Source organism: Malania oleifera, chromosome 10 (assembly GCF_029873635.1).
Source record: "Malania oleifera isolate guangnan ecotype guangnan chromosome 10, ASM2987363v1, whole genome shotgun sequence".
NCBI lineage: Eukaryota > Viridiplantae > Streptophyta > Magnoliopsida > Santalales > Ximeniaceae > Malania > Malania oleifera.
This window is the reverse complement of record NC_080426.1, coordinates 72,212,740-72,226,371: the sequence shown is the minus strand read 5'-3', so window position 1 is coordinate 72,226,371 and position 13,632 is coordinate 72,212,740. Positions and strand designations below refer to the sequence as shown.

At 40.4% G+C, this 13,632-nt stretch overlaps 1 protein-coding gene across 2 annotated transcripts; it reads left to right on the top strand.

Annotated features, from left to right (window-relative positions):
- The first annotated feature begins 8,663 nt into the window (after nt 1–8,663).
- LOC131166903 (3-ketoacyl-CoA synthase 1-like) lies at nt 8,664–12,631 on the top strand. 2 transcript variants are annotated; one of them, XR_009139899.1, is made up of 3 exons: nt 9,152–10,949; nt 11,055–11,188; nt 11,931–12,631. XR_009139899.1 is itself a non-coding variant. In XM_058125529.1 (2 exons), the coding sequence occupies exon 1, from the start codon at nt 9,340–9,342 to the stop codon at nt 10,918–10,920; it is 1,581 nt and encodes a 526-aa protein (XP_057981512.1). In that variant the 5' UTR covers nt 8,664–9,339; the 3' UTR covers nt 10,921–10,949; nt 11,055–11,571. The 2 variants fall into 2 exon arrangements, 1 of the variants encoding a protein (XP_057981512.1); XM_058125529.1 differs by lacking the exon at nt 11,931–12,631 and having other exon boundaries at nt 8,664–10,949; nt 11,055–11,571.
- Nucleotides 12,632–13,632: the final 1,001 nt, after the last annotated feature.

Here is a 13,632-nt window from a genome sequence, read left to right as displayed (position 1 = left end):
ATATAGTTTAAGATACAACTGTATTAACTGAACTTCCTACTTATTCATACTGCTAATACTATAATATATCTGTTGTTTTTAGTAAATCTATATATATATAAATAACAGTGTTAATACCCTCGAAAACTGTGTGTTATGATTTAACCCCTTATGATAGGGTTGCGCAGCCTGTAGGTGGGACTTAACACTGGTTGGTTGACCGGGATAAATCAACTGAATTCCAAAAGTCAGATCGGTCTCCTTAACACTAACTGATGGGGAGCCTATCCACAACATAGGCACAGTCGACTACTGAAAAATCCACATACTATTTGAATTATGTGGTTGCACTCTGAACTGAAATAGCAATAGTACCATGCTCTGCTGACTGAATCTGATTGAATAATTCATCAAGGTCTGATACTATATAATACTGGTATTTATAATTATCTTACTATTTTTATCATGATTTTGGAATAACCATAATACTGTAAAACTAATCTGAATAATTGACTGACTATCTAAATGTTTGTATATTTGAATATCTTACTGAATATCTGAATATCATGGTTCTGAAGACATGGTAACCTGAAAACGCTATAAATCTTTTTTCTGAATATTCCGTAAATTATCTATCTATATGTATACTGAGAATTTATAATTCTATAAAACATATGTATATATTTCATGATATTTTGAGGACTGTATAAATTCTGTACTGAATAATTACAAACTCATGTCACACACCAAATAAAACTCATCTATTAAAATCAGTATAATTCTATATTCTGACATATTCAAAATCACACCTTGTACTTATAATCAAATATTATAATTGATAATGATAAAAATTCTTGAATTTGCTAGCATAACATATTTTGTAATGACCTGCCTATTTTACTATAATTTTTTTATAATATCATTTAATATAATAATCCTGATATCTTGTTAAGCTGATAAAACATGATCAACCTGGACCCATGGGTACCAAGGATATATTTGAAATACAACTCTGATACCTAATCAGCAAAAAAACATAAAATCATATACATATCAAGTCATCCAAACAACACAATACCAGAGTTCTACCAAACCTGTCATATACATATACATATCCCAAAAAGGCCAAAAAGTGCCCTAGGATCATAACCCAAAAATCCATTAGACCCTAACATAATGACTTACTCTTCTGACAAGGTAGGACAACCAACCTCTAACGCTGCAAAGCTCTATCCGCTCCTTTATCTGGGTTTCTTGAAATTTTTATATAGCTCAGGTGAGACACCTCTCAATAAGGGAAATGAACTAACATCAGTGTGTGTAACATGGGTATTTTCACATTATACATGTAAACAGTTCACAAATCATATTTGGTAAAACTGTCTGTATCGTATCTGGATAAAACATAATTTATCATAACATGGTATAATATACTGAGTTTCTATACATGCAAAACATCTTATATAACTATACATGAAATAACACCCTGGATAGATAGCTGACTGGTGTCATGTCTTACCCCCACATGACTAGGTTGTGTGGCTCGAAGGTAGGACCTAGCAATGACTGGCCGACCACGCTAGATCAACATAAGTCTGTAAGTACGATGGGTCTACCCCTCATGGCCTGGACTACAAGAGGGATTCCTGCACTACCATAAAACCACATCTACTGTCGTTCTTCTACAGTCCCTTACGACATATGGTAGCACTAGCATATACATGATCGTGAACATATAGCTACGGTACTGTGCTTCGTAAAAGCCTGAACCAAGTCATCCAGGTTTTGATAACATATAGTAAGTTTCATATAATGATACATGACTGTTCATAATAATATCAGTCATAATGATATTTTCATAAATTTTTACTTAATATATCATGTAAAAATCACGGCCCTTACGACGACATATTATATCATGTAAAAATCATAGCCCTTACGCCAGTATGTTATATCATATATATAGTTTTGAAATCCTTGTACCGTTTTAATACCATACTTTAAACATAGTTCCTGTATCGTTTTCATGGTTTTCCTGAAAACTAAGAAAAACATGCTTATTCTAGGAAAATCACAATATTATGATATAATACAATTTCATGAAAATTATACTCATGCCACACAAATATGGATAATTTTTTTAAGCATAAAAACTTGATCTGAAATCATTTTTCCTGATAAATAACATTAAATCCATTTTCCTATTCAACTACGGTATTCCCAAACACTGTGCTAATACATACATAATTTCTGAAAATAAATAATGTAATATGACAATAAATTTCATGAAAAATATTGACATAGTTTATCCCCTTACCCCGACCTACTGAGAAGCCCACCAATTACTCTAAAATTACACCTGTGGTGTTCCCTAACTCAATATCCTGAAATTTACATTTTTCCTAATAACACTTCAGTATTATCTTCCCTAACATGTTCTCCTTAGTCCAAAAACACCAAATACCTAATAAAACTTAAAATAACTAACTTACCCAAATTTTGGGATGATTCCCAAACTTCCTAAATCAAATTTCTACTCCGTCTATGTTATAGAGAATCTCCCCAGGATCACCATGGTAGCTTCTGATCGACAAACCGGGGAGAATCGAAACTAAAAACCTAAAGAGAAGTGAGAGAAAAAGTGTAGAGAGAGAGAGAGAAATTAATAAAATGAATTTTTTTCCTCCACTGAAATCGATTTTGGGCTATATATAGAGTGCTGCCTACGTGGCCTCGTCGACGAGCCACGTCTCATTGTCGACGAGTCCAAGCAATAGTCTCGTCGATGAATGCCTAATCCTCGTCGATGAGATTCAGGCCCTAAAAATGGCCCTCTCGGTAACTTCTCATTGACGAGACATGCGTTCCCGTCGACGAGCCCAAAAGCCCTGCTCTTTGACGAGCACTTCTTCACTTGTCGACAAGACCTTGCTGAAATCCTTTTTTAAAATTCATTTTCTCGCTTTTATTTATTATTTAATTATTGTAATTCTTTGGGTCTCTACATATTTCCCTTACCTGGCTTATTGAGAAGCCCACAAACTAACCAAACCTACACCTGTAATGTTCCTAGCACAACACCCTGAAATTTACATTTTCCTTAAAACAACTTCAGTATTATCTTACCTAATATATTCTACTCAGTCCAAAACCACCAAATGCCTTATAAAACTTTAAATACCAAACTTACCCAAATTTTGGGATGGTGCCCAAGTTGGCCTATCCAACGATTTATTCCAGCAGACTTGAAGAGAATTTTCCTAGGAGTAGCGTGACGGCTTCTGATCACCAAAATGGGGAGAAACGGGGCGAGAAATATAGAGAGAAGGGGAGAGGAACAGAGTAGGAGAGAGAAAAACCAAGAAAAAATAATTTTTTCTCACTGAATCTTAATTTTCTACTATTTATAGACCTTTGGCCACATGGCCTTGTCGACGAGCCACGTCATCTCGTCGATGAAGGCAAGAAGGGAGTTCATCGATGAACTCGTACCCTCGTCGACTATTTTTAGGCCTTGAAATCACCCTTCTCGGTTTCTTTTCGTCGACGAGACACGTGTCCTCATCGACGTGCCCAAGTAGGCAAGAGCGTTCGTCGATGAGACCCTACTACATCCTTTTGAAAATTTATTTTTCTTTACTTCCTTTTTATTTAATTTCTATAATTATCCGAGTTACCATACCCTTCTTAGAAGCGTCACTGTAAATAAAAAATCCACCATCCCCTGACGGAATGGTCAGAACTAGAGCAGTAACCAGTCGTTGCTTCAGTTCCTAAAAACTTTGCTCGTACTCATCAGTCCATTCAAACTTATGTTCTTCCTAGTGAGTCATGTTATTAGGCCTGATAGTCTGGAGAACCCTGCTATGAACCGTTGGTAGTATCCTGCAAGACCCAGAAAACTCTTGACCTCCTGAACATTCTTCGATCTCATCTAGTCCACTACAACTTCTATCTTACTCAAGTCCACTAATACCCCTTCCCTGGACACTACATGCCCTAGGAATGCCACTTGCTCTAACCAGAACTTGCATTTCTTAAATTTCACAAATAATTTCTTCTTCTTGAGTACCTAAAGTACCAACCTCAAATGAACTACATGCTCCTCGAGACTCCTTAAATAAACCAGGATGTCGTCAATGAAAATGACCACGAATTGATCAAAATACTCGTGGAACACCTTATTCATCAAGTCCATAAATGCTGCAAAAGCATTAGTCAATTCGAAAGGCATAGCCAGAAATTCATAGTGACCATACCAAATACAGAATGCAGTCTTCGGTATGTCTTCCGATTTCACCTTCAGCTAATGATACCCAAATTGCAGATCGATTTTAGAGAAGGCCAGCGTTCCTTGTAGCTAGTCAAATAGATCATCAATTCTAGGTAACAGGTATCTATTCTTTATTGTCACTTTGTTAATCTCTCAATAGTCGATGCACATCCTCATCGACCCATCCTTCTTCTTCACAAACATCACCAGTGCTCCCTAGGGCGAAACACTCGGTTGAACGTAACCCTTATCTAGTAGCTCCCGTAGCTGCTCCTTTGATTCCCTTAGTTCTGTTGGAGCCATACGATATGGAGCTTTCAAAATCGGTGGCGTGCTTGGAGTAAACTCTATAGCAAACTCTACCTCACGATTAGGAGGCAATCCCAGCAAGTCCTCTGGAAACACATATGGGAACTCACTTACCACGGGAATTTCCTCCAACTTAAGTTCTTCTCTCGACATTTATTTCACAAACGCCAGATGCCCTTGACATCCCTCCAGCAGCAACCTTCTAGCCTGAATAGCTAAAAGGATACGTGGTGCATAATGCACACACGACCCTACAAACTTAAATTCTTGCTCCCAGGAGGCCTGAATACTACCTCTCTCCTGTGTCAATCAATGCTGGCATAACTGGCTGCTAGCCAATCCATCCCCAAAATGATATCGAAGTCGTGCATATCAAACACAATTAAACTAACTAGTAGTACTCTCCCTTGAATCTCTATTGGAAAATCTCAATTCACCCTACTACATACAACTACTGACCTTGATGGTGTAACCACTACTAATTCTACATCTAATAGTTGTGCCTCTAACCCATATAATTGAACGAATCCTCAGGAAATAAAGCAATGCATTGCTCCTGAATTAAATAATACCACAACTTTATTTGAAAGCATATAAATATTACCTATCATCATGCCTCCTGCGTTCTCTATGTCACCAAGATTTAGGGAATACACCCTCGCCTGGGTAGTCCCCCTCTGATATCCACCACATGGTGCCTAAGCACCTCCCCGATATGGCTGTTATGGGGGTGCACTGCTCCCTGGTGTGCCGCACTTATGCACCATATGCCCTGATCTGCCACACATGTAGCAAACACATGAACCCATCATGCACTTCCCTACATGCTACTTGCCACAAGTAGGGCAAGCAAAGGAGGATGTGGTACTCTGAGATGTACCACCACCAGTCTCTTGCCACTGGCCTTTGCCACCATTATATTTCTTCCAAGTGCCCTTCCTCACACCTGAATAATAACTGGAAGGCATCAACCTCTTTTTTGGATTCTGGACCACTAAATCCCCCTCCAGGCTCTCCTCTGCCACAGTGGCCTTATCCACCAGTGTAGCAAAATTTTGAATCTACAGTATCGCCATCTGCTTTCGTATCTCCTTCTTTAGACCCCTCTCAAACTTCCAGGCTTTCCTCGCCTCATCTGGTACCATAAACTGAGCAAAGCGAGACAGCTTCATGAATCTGGCTGTGTATTGCTGCACTGTCAGCTACCTCTGTGTCAAAACCATGAATTCCTCCAACTTCGCATTCCTGACAGTGGCTGGAAAGTACCTCTCAAATAACACCTCTCTGGAACGGCCTCATGTCATCGCCACCTGTATCGGCCTCTGCTCCTCCAGTATCCTTACCGATTCCCACCACCTCTCTACTTCTTCAGTAAACTTAAACGTCATGTAGAGCACCTTATGCTCATCTGTGCAACATAGAATAGTCAAGATTTTCTCGATCTTTTGAATCCAATTCTCTGCTCAGATCGAGTCTGTACTCCCTACGAAGGTAGGAGTCTTCAGTCCGATGAATTGATCAATAGAACCTCCCAGCTCTGCCATGGGACAATCCTGCCTCCTAAAATTCTGCATGACCTCCGCCATAAACTGTTGGACAAAGTCACGTAATACCACCATAGTATCACTGCTAGCCTCATGGTCAGCCCCCTCACTGCTACTGCCACCAACGTTCACAGTATTATCCCTGGGCTCCATATTGAAGAGACAATTGAGAAAATTGTTTAGAATCTTTATACCCTACATCAATACTATAAGACTCATTTCAATGACTTAACGTCCCTAATAACGACATACTCTGCTAACTTGATACTCTCATTTTCGCTCGAGTTCCACCCCTCCACTTGAAAACAAAACTGTCAATGGATTGTCATGATTTTCTGAACCCATTGACTGATCTAAAAAAACACAGAAGTCCGCCAATGGATTTCTGCCTCTAAGCTTACGAAGAAAAACTCAAAAGCACTATCATAACCATTCCTATCTTTTTCATACTCTAACACCTATACTCTGGTAAGATCTCTTAACCTCTTCTAACCAAGTCTACAAGACCTAAGACCCCGGTTAGCTTTGATACCAATTGTAGCGCTCCGACCCTCTAGGTGGGCCCGGAGTGCCACTAAACATACATACATACATCTCTCTGATATTATACATATACAACTTGCCCTAACAAGGGAAAATCGGGTGTTCCATACTGAACTGCACACATATGCCTAGAAGATACAACCTGGTTTGTAGGACTAGCGTTGTCATGCCATCACATACACGTGCGACATGCTTCCCCCCATGATGGGTTGTGCGGTCTGAAAGATGGACCTAGAAAATAGTTGGCTGACTAATGCTAAGTCAAACATAAAGTAGTACGATGGTGCCTACTCAATCTGTACCCGAAGGCCGCTTGAAGGCTGAGTCATCCGAAATTACTCCGTCGGACGGGGCCCCAAAATCTCTCCATCGAGGAGTACTTTACCCAAGCTACCAGTTGCCTTTCCCATCCACACTCTATCTGAGGAGTGTGGTTGCACCCCTTCATATATATAGCTACAGTACTGTGCTTTTACCATGAGATCATCATAACAGGGCTCTACTATCATATATATCAATTTACATCATATAAAATTGTAATCATCATTCATTTCATAAAACTATAATATAACATAATCTATACATAATTCTGTGAAAACATCGGTTAGATACTGACTCGGTAAAAATCGACGTAACATATTTGTCATAACTGGCTCGGTAAAAATCGACCTTTCATAAACTCGTCATTCAGTCATCACATCTCATCTCTTGGCATATAACCATCATATCTCATATCTTGGCTTATAGCTGTTACATTTTAATATTACACAAAACCTGCTCATTTAATGCCAATTAAAAACTATAGTCTTGCCGCACAATTTTCATTTAGTAACTCATACATAACCCATCTGCTTGAGAACATCAATACTGCTACTAAAACTGGGGTATGAATATCTCTAGGTCGTTATTTTACTAAATATAGATATATACCTAAATACGGGAAAAATGGAGATAATCAACCCTACATTCTTTGATTGGTTTTAAAACAAGTCTATGGTTTGAAATCACAATCTTCCAACTAGTAAAAACGTTCAGAAAGACCAATACTATACTTTAAAAATATCATACTTAAATTTAAACGGTTGGTTTTGAAAATAAAATCGATTAACCGAACCCTAGGCCCGAAAACCCTAGAAAAGTCGTAACTGTTTATCTAAAAATCGTTTTAACATTTCATTCCGTTAGAACTCATAAACATAGCGGACATAATATAATCCCCTTACCTATTTCTTGAAAAACACCCGAGATGCTCGAATACCGAACCCTAACTTTTTCCCAAAATCAAGAATCCACTCCGTTGGATTTGTAGATATTCGCTCCCTGACTCTCGTGGTAATTTTCGATCGTTGAAACGGACAACGTACGACAAATGAACGAAGAGAGAGAGAGTATGGGCGCAAGTTCTAGAGAGAGGGAGAGAGATATTTCGATTTCTTAACCATGAAACAATTGAAAATCTATTTATAGACCCCTTGACCCAGTCAAATTCATTGACGAAATAACGCTTTCGTTTACGAGCCACACAAGGCTGTTCGTTGACAAAAGAAGGATCATAGTATCTAATGTGACGCGATGATGGCCGGAGTACTCAGGTCATAAAATCAAATATATAATAATAATAATAATAATATTTGCCAAAAGGAATTTAAATTCGAGGTGAATATCCACAACGTATCCGGGCCAAAAGCAAGAAATTAGGCACCGACATCTGGCCTTGGTAATGGGCGGGCAGCTTACCCATCCATCCCCGTATTTTGACGCTTTGTTTGTGGCCACTGGCCAGCCATCTACTTGCACCCAACTGCATCAAATTATACCATGCGATGCGACTTTTCGCACAATATAATAATATTATTATCATACAATACACGCGTCCACCCTCATCCACTTTCCAACCGCCACGTGGCCTTTCCCCTCTCTGCTGCCTTCGGTGCCACATTATAATTACGCCGAGACTCTCCACTTGTTTCTTGAACGAAAAAATTCACATTCTCACATGCATGCAGCAATCAGCGTGTTGTATTATACTCATTTTTTATTTTTAAACAATTATACAAGCACAAACGCTAGCTTAAGTAATTGCATTGCTGGTATTTATGAATAATTATTCCTATACTTACTTTACCAAGCCATCAATTCCGGCAAATACCTACCTGCATTGGTCAACTGATCGAGGATTTCCACCTTGCCCTGACCTCCACCGCCGTCGACATTAATTGGCGAGATGAGAAGGAGCCAAGGAAAGTGGAATTAGGAGCTGGATTGATTGATCTAAATACTATGTTATTTTTTAAGAATTTTATGTCTACTTTCCCTCAGCTCCATTCTTTTGGTGGTTGAGCTATATCTATCCCATCTTGGAACTACTCCTCATTAATATCAATACCATCGTCGGTCCAACATCATTTCTTGCGGACATTAAACTCATTAATCTCAGTCGTCCCCTTCTCTGATTATTAAGCTCTCATATATATATCCCACCCTGCGGCCTAGCTCTCCCTAATCACTCTTCACCCTCACACCCCCACCTAAATATTTCTGCCGTGTTGGGCTTCTCCCCATTTCAGGATTTGTTAATTCTTAAATCTAGCTTCGACCCTTTTAAATAATTATATATACAATCCCTTACCCCCCTTCTTTCCTATCAGCACCAACAAGTACAGAGAGAGAGAGAGAGAGGCAGAGAGAGAGATGGCGAGAATAGATATGGGAGAGGAGAGATTGACGGCAGAGATGGCGTTTAAAGACTCGTCGTCCGTCGTTATCAAGATCAAGCAAAGGTTGCCGGACTTTCTACAGTCCGTGAAGCTCAAGTATGTGAAGTTGGGTTATGGGTACTCGTGCAACCCGGCCACCATCCTCACGTTCCTTGTCGTTTTACCTCTGTTCGTGGCCACCGTGGTTCAGCTTAGCGGTCTGAGACTCGCCCGAGTTTACGAACTGTGGATGAGTCGAGGCATTCCTCTCGATGCAGCGACCGGCATAACCGGCCTGGCCGTGCTGCTCATCCTCGTCGGCGTCTACCTGGCCAGGCGGTCCAGACCGGTTTACCTCGTCGACTTCGCATGTTACAAGCCGGAAGACGAGCGGAAGATGTCCAACGACTCCTTCCTAACGATGACGGAAGAAAGCGGCGCTTTTGAGGAGGAAACAGTTCAGTTCCAACGACGGATCACGAAGCGGTCCGGTCTAGGCGACGAGACCTACCTTCCAAGTGGAATTACGTCGAGGCCCCCCAATTTGTGCATGCAGGAAGCCCGGTCCGAGGCCGAGTCAGTCATGTTTGGCGCGCTCGACTCGCTCTTCGACAAAACAGGTATTCGACCCGAAGATGTAGGGATCCTAATCGTGAACTGCAGCTTATTCAATCCCACCCCGTCTCTCTCCTCCATGATCGTGAACCACTACAAGCTTCGACCGGACATCAAGAGCATCAATCTGGGCGGAATGGGTTGTTCCGCGGGTCTTATATCCATAGACCTCGCCCGACACCTCCTTCAGGCAAACCCCAACACTTACGCGGTTGTGGTAAGCACCGAAAATATCACGCTTAATTGGTACTTTGGTAATGACCGGTCCATGCTTCTCTGCAACTGCATATTTCGAATGGGCGGCGCCGCCGTGCTCTTATCGAACAAGACCTGGGACCGGGTCTGGTCCAAATACGAGCTGGTTCACACGGTTCGAACTCATAAAGGAGCCGACGACAACAGCCACAACTGCATCTACCAAAGAGAGGACGATAAAGGAACCGTCGGTGTTTCCCTTGCCCGGGAACTAATGGCGGTCGCCGGCGACGCCTTGAAGACGAATATAACCACTTTAGGTCCATCGGTTTTGCCGTTCTCCGAGCAGTTCATGTTCTTTGTGAGTCTCGTGCGGAGGAAGGTGATGAAGGCGAAGGTGAAGCCATACATTCCGGACTTCAAGCTTGCGTTTGAGCATTTCTGTATCCACGCGGGGGGGAGGGCGGTGCTGGACGAGTTGCAGAAGAACCTGCAACTCAGTGAGTGGCATATGGAGCCGTCGAGAATGACTCTGCACCGGTTCGGGAACACGTCGAGCAGCTCGTTGTGGTACGAGCTGGCGTATACGGAGGCAAAAGGACGAGTTTCGAGAGGGGACCGGGTCTGGCAGATCGCGTTTGGATCGGGGTTCAAGTGTAACAGCGCGGTTTGGAGAGCATTGAAGGCGATTCCGGCGGGAGAGTGCCGAGGCAACCCGTGGGCTGACTCGGTTCACCGGTACCCGGTCATGATTCCCGCCGCCTAGGATGTTTGCGTGTGGCGGTTTTTATGGATGTCGGTTCCTAGCTATTAGATTTTTTTTTTTTTAAATAAATTATATTTTTTAATTTAAAAAAAATATATTCAGATTCTTTGTACTAACACTTGGCGTTTCATCAGCGGTGGGCACGCCATGATCAACTGTGAATGGAAGGGAAACGCGTTTGCTGCCGCATTGCTGTGGCGTGCGTCGGCCATTAATTCCGAGAGCTGATCTCTGGAAACATCCTCAACCCTTATAATTTTGGAAGCAGGTGAAGAGAGTTATGCTCAAGGAGATGGTATCAAGCTGTGTAGTTTAGATCTGATAAATTTATATATATATATATATATATATATATATGTGTGTGTGTGTGTGTGTGTGTGTGTGTGTGTGTGTGTGTGTAAAAGATAATCTTGTTTAGAATTGGGTTATTGGTTAGATTCTTATTGGACTCAGATAGCATAGATGATTATATATGTTTCGAATTGTATTGCAAAAATTAAGTCATCCATGCATGTTCAACTAGTTTTAGAAAATAGCAATGTATTTTCTGCGTGAGACTTGTAGTGAGGAAAATTTGTGACAGATGTTGAATTACAAACTTGTGTTAAGATGGAATAAATATTATGTGGCAGAATTATTGTTGGTGGACAATGTTTTAATTCTTGTACAACTAATTGATTTAAAAGTTTCTCATTTTACTTAATGTGGTTTTAGAAATAATGGTATATAAGACCATGAAGGATGTGATAAGTCAACAATTTCCATTGCTCCTTCATTGGAGCCATCCATTGCTCTCAAGTGAAGCCATAATTCTCTCTTTGATTCTTGACTCCAAATATATGGAAACAATCTTTATTTGATCTGTAATTATTGTATGGATATTTAGTTGATTTCCAGGATTCATTTCTTCCAATAGTTTTCTTTTATACTATTGGTCTTTACTTGTATAAAACTATGTATCATTTAGAATCAAAATATACAATATCATTATCTTCTATTTATGGTAACAGAACCACTAGTTGTTGCTGCTGATTCTGGTGTTGCTCCCTCTGCTGCTGCTGCTGCTGCTGCTGCTGCTGCTCCCTCTTCATCTTGTTGTAGCTTTTCAACCATTGCTGAATCGAGTGTAGTCACGATTATGTCCAACAGTGGAAATCCTATCCCCTCTCATGTTGTCTCAATTACCATAGCCACACTTATTCCTAACTTTCCAAATGAGGAAACTATTCAATGTTGCTACTGATTTTGGTGTTGCTCCCTCTGCTACTGCTGCTGCTGGTGCTCCCTCTTCATCTCGTTGTAGCTCTTCAACCATGGCTGAATCAAGTGCAGTCACGATTATGTCCAAGAGTGGAAATCCTCTCCCCTCTCATGTTGTCTCAATTACCATACCCACACTTATTCCTAACTTTCCAAAGGAGGAAACTATTTAATGTGGAGCTCAAAAATGACAAACCTTCTCCTTGGATATGATCTCATGGGATTTGTAAATGGAACTCATCTATGCACACCGGTCGATGATCTAGAGTACAAAGCTTGGATTTGTCAAGATAGACTACTGCTTTTTGCTATCCAAACTGCTGTCACTAGTGTGAATCTAGTGTTATCCCAAGAGGGGGGGGGGGGGGGTGAATTGAGTATTTTAAAAACTCAAGTTCTTCAAGTTCTAATTTTGAAAACTATCAATTACAAACTTGCAAGTTACTTACAACTACCTCAATGTTTTTCAATTAATCAACCTAATAAGTGACTTTATCAATCAACCTAATTTACCCAATTACTTTGATGACCTACCATATATTTAAAATATTCACAATATTCACACAAATAAGATTACGCGAAAATTGAATAGAGGTAAGGGTGAGAGAGATGCAAACTCGATTTTTATGAGGTTCGGCCTACCCTAGCTTACGTCCTCACCTTTGAGCAACCCACTCAAGGATTCCACTAAAAAATCGCTCTTTTAACTAGGATTAAGCTTCCCTTATAATCTGCTGCTTATAATAGGCGTAGCTTTCTTCTCAACCTCGATTCATAGCCCAAACCGTGAATACAATATAAATATTACAATTTCTGCAAAACTCAAAATGCTTCTAACCAAGCTAATGAGTACAATAGAAATTCTAATACATATTCATAATGTTGACCTTATAGGTCACACTCAATTTTGATTATGACAAATACTCATTATATCTAATGGGTATTTGAGACTATGTGCAGGAACTAAAATTGTTAAGATCGAGATGGGCACAAAGCAAGTAAAGATTGAAAACCATTGTGTTGTAATATATATAGTTCATTCATGAAATTGGTCTGTAATAGTAAATAGGGATTGATTTGTAATAAGCTTACACACATCACACGCATGATCTAATAAGTAAGCTCAAACAAACCATAAACTAAAAGTGACCGTAGAAAGACCTTAGGGTTTACCCTTCGGTTGACCGAAGGTCGACCAACATCGGATTTGTTCAATGTCTTCAAAAGGACCAAGAAATGACCTTAGGACACTCACCATTGCACCTATGAATGTTAGACACTTGATTAGGGTTTGAGTGGATCATAACAGGACAGAAATGCATACATTGTGCACTTTTGGTCGACCTACCTTGACAGTTCATTTTACCTCGGTTGACCGAAACAGGCCTGGGTCAATAGTTGACCAAGGTCCCGGTCGACTGAACTAGTGTAGGTCAAAATCCTCGGTCGACC

Coding starts and splice junctions, on each gene's coding strand:
- LOC131166903 (XM_058125529.1), top strand. CDS start 9,340: ATGGCGAGAATAGATATGGGAGAGGAGAGATTGACGGCAGAGATGGCG.